The sequence below is a fragment of the Neomonachus schauinslandi genome, chromosome X (assembly GCF_002201575.2).
Source record: "Neomonachus schauinslandi chromosome X, ASM220157v2, whole genome shotgun sequence".
NCBI lineage: Eukaryota > Metazoa > Chordata > Mammalia > Carnivora > Phocidae > Neomonachus > Neomonachus schauinslandi.
The window spans coordinates 1,907,670-1,913,669 of NC_058419.1; the positions used below are offsets into that span (position 1 = coordinate 1,907,670).

Genomic DNA, 6,000 nt, shown 5'->3' on the forward strand with positions numbered 1-6,000 from the left:
GGTGCACAACAAGGTCCACTGTCACCAAATGCCTTTGAACAAATCACACGTATGTCCCCTGACCAGCAGGGCCTGTGGAGGCCCGAGAGGCCAGGACGTGAGAGAAAGAGGCCTTAACACTAGCTCCCACCTTTCTGCCCGGAGCTGATGTCCTTGAGACACAAGATCCTACATGGTGTGCCGAGCCAGGTCGGCACTGGGTGGCTTACCATGGCAAAGCCCACATCTGCCTTCTTGAGGGCTGGCCCGTCGTTGGTGCCGTCCCCGGTCACGGCCACCACCTGCCGCTGCTCGCCAGTGCTGCTGTCGATGATCCCTGGAATGCAGAGTGGGGCGCCTGTGCCCTGGGCTCCTGCCTGGGGGCTGTGGGCGACTGCTTGACTCAGGAAACCCTTCGGGATTGCGACTGCGCCCACTGCCCCCAATCCCCTTGTGCTTCGGTCACCTTTGCAGCGAAGTCCCCGCTCCCCTCCTCCTGCCCTGGCCCATCACCCAGCGAGATGACACATGGTGGTGATTGGGTGGAAGGCAGGGGCTCAGCACTGTGTGACTCGGAGGCCTCAGCTTCCCCGTCTGTTACAACGAGAGGCGTCTCCCACTCGGGTCGTTAGCCCGGAGATGCGGAGGAGTGGGCCCTGGCATGTCGGCCATCATCACCCGCATTTTCCTGAAGTTCCCGTTCAGGGCCATGTCCACCCGCAGCACATCTACAGCCCGGGACCCCACTTCCTAGGCAGGCCCTGGAGCTTGGCATCGGGAGTCTGGGGGCAGCCCACACCCAGCCAGTGGCATGGCACCCCGGGCAGCGGCGGGGGCAGGGGCAGGGGCAGCGGCGAGCAGCAGTGGGCAAGCTCCATTACCTTTGACCAGAGTATGTTTGTCGGTGGGAGACGATCGGGCGAGGACCCTCAGCTTGGGCCACACCTTGTCCAGACGCTCCTGTTCTATCTGGGAGGGGGAAGCACACAGATGCTGCAGAGCCTGGTTGGAGGGTGCTGAGCAGAGGTGGGGTGGGGGGGAGAAACCGCCAGAACCCCGGACTGAGGTGGGAGGGCAGCGGAGCCCAGGCCTACCTCGCCTTTCTCGTTGCGGATGCGCCGGTTGAACTCCTTCCCCTCCAGGCACAAGAAGTCCTCCCCGGGCTGGATGATGCCACACTTGGCCGCGATGGCCCGGGCTGTATTGATGTTGTCCCCGGTCACCATGCGCACTGTGATGCCAGCACGCTGGCATTTGCGGATAGCTTCAGGGACCTGGAAGAGACGAGAGAGATGGGTGCGGCCACTGAGGCAAGGCACATTTCCTGCATCCAGATCTGCAGCACCCTCCCCCCACTGTGGTCCCTGTGGGGGAAAGTGGCTGGTCTGCTTTACTGCCTGGTCTGCAGTGGGCAGGGTGCCTCCTTCATCCCCTCAGCACCCCTTCCCACCCCTGGGTGCCTCCTTCCTTGTGCTGGGCCCCAGGACCAGCGAGGACTCAGACCCAGGCCCCAACGCCACGAGTAAGGCTGGGAGAAGGCACTGGTCACTTGTACGCTGTCGAGGGGCGCCACTGCAGTCGTGTCTGTAAAGGTGACCATAGAAATCACCCAGCTCCATCAACCTCATTTTCCACTGCGAGACGGAGCTCCAGAGCTGCTGAGCCAGGGGCGGCCCTGCTTACCAGGCTGTGTCAGTGAGGTCTGGAAAAATGAGAAAGGAACCTGTGTCCCCAGCTACCCTGCCAGATGTGTCCCCCCGCGCCCCACTCCTGTTTACAACAATCTAAAACCCAAGACACGTAGAGCCGTAGGTTTCACATGAGAAGGCACTCTGCCTACTCATCGGGGGAAATGGAACAAGTGGGCCAGTAGCTGAGGTGGAAGCTTCTCGGAGCAGCATCGAACGCCAGCCGGCTTTATGACTCGGCTTCACTGGGTGGACACAGGCCTCCTCCTCTGTGCCTCAGTTTCTTCCTGGTCCGACGAAGGGAACGGTCCAGACCCTGTGTCCACTGGGGTGGCCCCATCACCCCTGGCAGCATCCTCTCCCCTTGCCCTCCTAGGCTGCTTCTCCCACTGTCCACCTTAGCTAGACCTGTCCCTCTGGCTGGGAGTCTCTCCCTTCCCCTCTGCTGCCATCTGCGTCCTCCCAGGCAGGCTTCCAGGCTCCTCAGAACACAGGGGTGCACCGTCACGGACGGCCCACGGCCACTGTCTGGATGTAGCAAGCACTGACTTTTCAATCGACGGTCTTTGGTACCTGATCCAGTGTGTGAATGAAGACCCGTCTCCTGAAGGAGGGCCCAGAAGCGTCTCCTTCCTCACGTCAGCAACCCTAAGGGCAGCTCATACACATACATGTCTCCAGGCTAATCAGCAGGATCAGGGTGGCCCTGCTTCTGACACGAGGTGGGTGCCACTGGAGAGGCCCTGGGAGGAGACAGAGGATCCCTCCCTGCCTCTGGCAAGCTGCGGCCCCTGCGCCTCGCATTCTTCCTGTGGGGCCTGGCATCCTGTAGCTCTTCCATCTTTATGGACCAACAAGCCTCCCCTTTGCTCCTTCGCTCTGCAGCCTGTTCAGCTTCTGCCCAGTTTCTCTGTTACCTCTGCAGAAAAGCTCTTGGTAAAGCCATCTACACATGCTGGCTCCCTGCCTGGACCCTTCCTTCAAGTCTCTTTGAAGGCTCCTCCCACATCTGTCCTAGCTGGACACTCACCCTGTGACATCACTCATATAAGGATGCTTCTGGAGTCTCTCCTGCCAGGACCTTCCGCTTTGAGCACTCCACTCCTACAGCTACCTACCCACTTGACAGCTCTACGGGGAGGTCCCGAACCTCACTCAGCCCCAACCAAACCCTTGACAGAGGACTGCCCCCCGCCCCCCAAACCTGGGTCCCCTCGGACTCCCAGCCCGGTGATGGAACTGCCATCCACCCGCGTCTCCGAACCAGAGCCTTGGGGGCGGTGCCTGACTCTTCCCTCTCCCTTGCCCCTCCCTCCAGTCCATCAGTCCTGCGGGGGTCACAGCCGTCGAGGTTCTACTGACGCCGTCTCTCACCTGGTGGAGGCAGAGCATGAGCCAGGCCTGGAGGCCCCGCGCGGGCGCAAGGGCGGGAGGGCAAGGGGGATCGAGTGTGCCGGGGAGGTCTGATCCGAAGGACCCCAAGGCCCTGCCCTTGCCCACCTTCCCTGACCTTTCTGGACTCCGGCAGGAAGTAGTATGGTAGCAGGGAAGGCAGAAGAAAGGGGCCGTATGCTGTGGAGGCCGGATGGGAAGCAGGGCTGCCCCTTGACCCAGCCAACGACCTGGGCTGCTCACGGACAAGTGGGTGGCTACCTCGGGCCGCACGGGGTCCTCGATGCCCACGACAGCTATGCAGGTGAGGTCGCCCACGACCTCGTTCTCATTGTCCCAGTCGGGCTCCTGAGCGGCAGAGAAATCCCGGTAGGCAATACATATGGTGCGGAGGCCGTCGCACGCCATGGGCTCGATGATCTTCTTCACCATGTCGTCCCGGTCCCGAGGGCGAAAGCCACGCAGCTCACCGAAGCTGTTTATGATGTTGCTGCACCTGGGGCGGGGACAGAGAGAACCAGCAGGCATGGGTGTGAGCCCTCCATCCTGTGTGGCGGGGGCGCTTCTCGGGGAGGAAGGCGTTCTGCTTCTGCGGGGCCCAAACAGTGTCTGCGCCCCGCCCCCACCCCCCCGCCGCTTCACGTTCTTCCCAGAACCTCAGATTGTGACTTGATTTGGAAATAGGGTTGTTGCAAAGTTAAGATGGGGTCATACCGGTTTACAGTGGGCCCTTAATCCAATGACTGGTGTCCTTCTAAAAAGAGAAGAGGACACATCGAGACATAGACACACACGAGGACAGGGCAATGTGAGGATGCCAGCAGAGATGGGGGTGACCCATCTACACGCCAAGGGACTCAAACGACTGCTGGCAATCACCAGAAGCTGCAAGAGACAGGAGCCTCCTCTGGCAGCTCCGAAGGGAGCATGGACCTGCCCACACCTTCACTGTGGACTTCTGGACTCCAGAACTGTGAGAAAACAGGTTTCTCAGTTTTTAAGCCATCAGGTTTATGGTCCTTTGTCCTGGCAGTCCCAGGAGCCGGAAACTCACAGACTTGTGTAGGTGAGGAGAGCGGCTTTTTGTGGATTCACTCATGTAAGTCTCACAACATTCCTAGGAGGTAAGTGTTTGTGTTGTCTCTGTGTAGGAGGAAACTGAGGCTCCGGCAGGGGAGTAACTTGACGTTCACGTGCCAGCAAAGAGCAGAGCCACAGGCCTACTACAGAACTCGGGCTCTTAGCCAGAGGAGAAGGGAAGCACGGAAAGAGGGCTGAGGCCTCCCAATCCAGCCAGGATGCGGCAGGACAGCTTCAGGGAGGAGGTGGCCTTTGCACCCGGGGAGTCTGTGCCTGGGCAGAGTTTTGGGGGAGAACATTCGTGTCTTAGAAGGTGGCCCTGCAGGAAGTGAGGAGCCAGGTGGGCAAGGCAGGAGGATGGGGACTTGGGGGGTGGGTGCTTGGAGGTGGAGCTGCATGCTCCCCCCATCAGTTTTTATAACAGCTTTGTTGGGATATAATTCACACACCACACAATTTGTCCAATTAAAATGTACAGAGATGTGCAACTGTCACCACAGTCAATTTTAAGACATTTTCATCACCTCTAACAGGAACCCCACACAAGCGACACAAGAAATAAAGGGATGAATCAAGAGGGTGAAAAGAAAAAAAAACAACAAAAAACAATCAACAGAGTGAAAAGACAGCCCACAGGGAGGGAGAAGATATTTACAAATCAGGTGCGTTAAGGTTCTAGTATCTGGCATACAGCGAGAGCTCTTACAGCTCAGCAACAAAAAACCCCCAAACCAACAAAACAACAACTCAAATCAAAGATGAGCAAAGGACTTGAATAGCCTTTTCTCCAAAGAAGACACACAAATGGCCAGTGAGGACATGGAAAGGTGCAAACATCACTAGTCGTCAGGGAAGTGCAAACACAACCCCCGTGAGATCCCAGTTTGCATCTCCTGGGATGGCTATAACCATCATCATCATCGTCATCGTAATAATAAACAGATTAACGCATGCTGGTGAGAATGAGGAGAAGCAGGAGCCCTCGTGCCTTGAAAAAGTGAGACTATGCTCCCATAGGACCCAGCACTGAGAACATGTATTCAAACAAAAACGTGCACACCCATGTTCATGGCAGCATGATTCACAGGAGCCAAACGGTGGGAACAAGCCAAGGGACTGTCAAAGGATGAACAGATACAGAAAGTGTGGTCTGTTCACACAGTGGAATATTATTCTGCCACAAGAAGGAATGAAGCACCAATCTGCGCTACGACGTGGATGAGCCTGGACAACGTTATGCTCAGTAAAAGCCATCCGTTGTATGATTCCATGACAGGCACATCCACGGAGAAAGGAGATGAGTAGCTGTCAGGGGCTGGGGAAGGGAGGTGGGAGTGGCTGTTTAATGGGGACAGGGTTTCCTTTGCGGGGTGATGAGAACGTTCTGCAAGCGCGGCGACAGCGCACAACTCTGGGAACATAGTCAGTGCCGCCGCACAGCACGTTTTCAAGGGATTAACGTGGCCAATTTGACGTTACGTCTACTTTACTGCTGGCCCTTGTGGCCCGCTCACTTTTTCAGCAGGATCTCCGAAGCGCCCTTGCTGAAGAGGCGGAAGCCGCCGTCAGGCATGCGGATGACCGTGCTCATGGACTTGCGGACCGAGTTGAAGGTGTAGACTTTGTAAAGCTTATCTTCTGGAATCTGCTCCCGCACAGGCTGGAAGTCCCGCTTCAGGTCCAGGACAAAGCCCAGCAGAGCACACTCGGTCTTGTTGCCCACTTGGCGGGGGAGACCGCCTTCCTTCTCTGGAGGCTATGAGGCAAGGAGAAGCAGCATGGCACAGGGGGCCCGAGTCTACCCTCCTTGCTGCGCCCGGGCCCCCCCCCCCCCCCCCCCCCCCCCCCCCCCCCCCCCCCC

The 6,000-nt window shown here is 58.2% G+C and overlaps 1 protein-coding gene across 1 annotated transcript in view; it reads right to left on the reverse strand.

The window, feature by feature from the left end:
- ATP2B3 (ATPase plasma membrane Ca2+ transporting 3) overlaps positions 1–6,000 on the reverse strand; it is a 41,729-nt gene that overhangs the window by 22,718 nt on the left and 13,011 nt on the right. The window contains exons 11-15 of the mRNA XM_044911643.1: positions 5,654–5,895; positions 3,321–3,555; positions 1,074–1,253; positions 861–948; positions 210–316 (exon numbers count right to left, since the gene is read on the reverse strand). Of these exons, the coding sequence (XP_044767578.1) occupies positions 210–316; positions 861–948; positions 1,074–1,253; positions 3,321–3,555; positions 5,654–5,895 (852 nt within the window). The remainder of the gene's footprint in view (positions 1–209; positions 317–860; positions 949–1,073; positions 1,254–3,320; positions 3,556–5,653; positions 5,896–6,000) is intronic.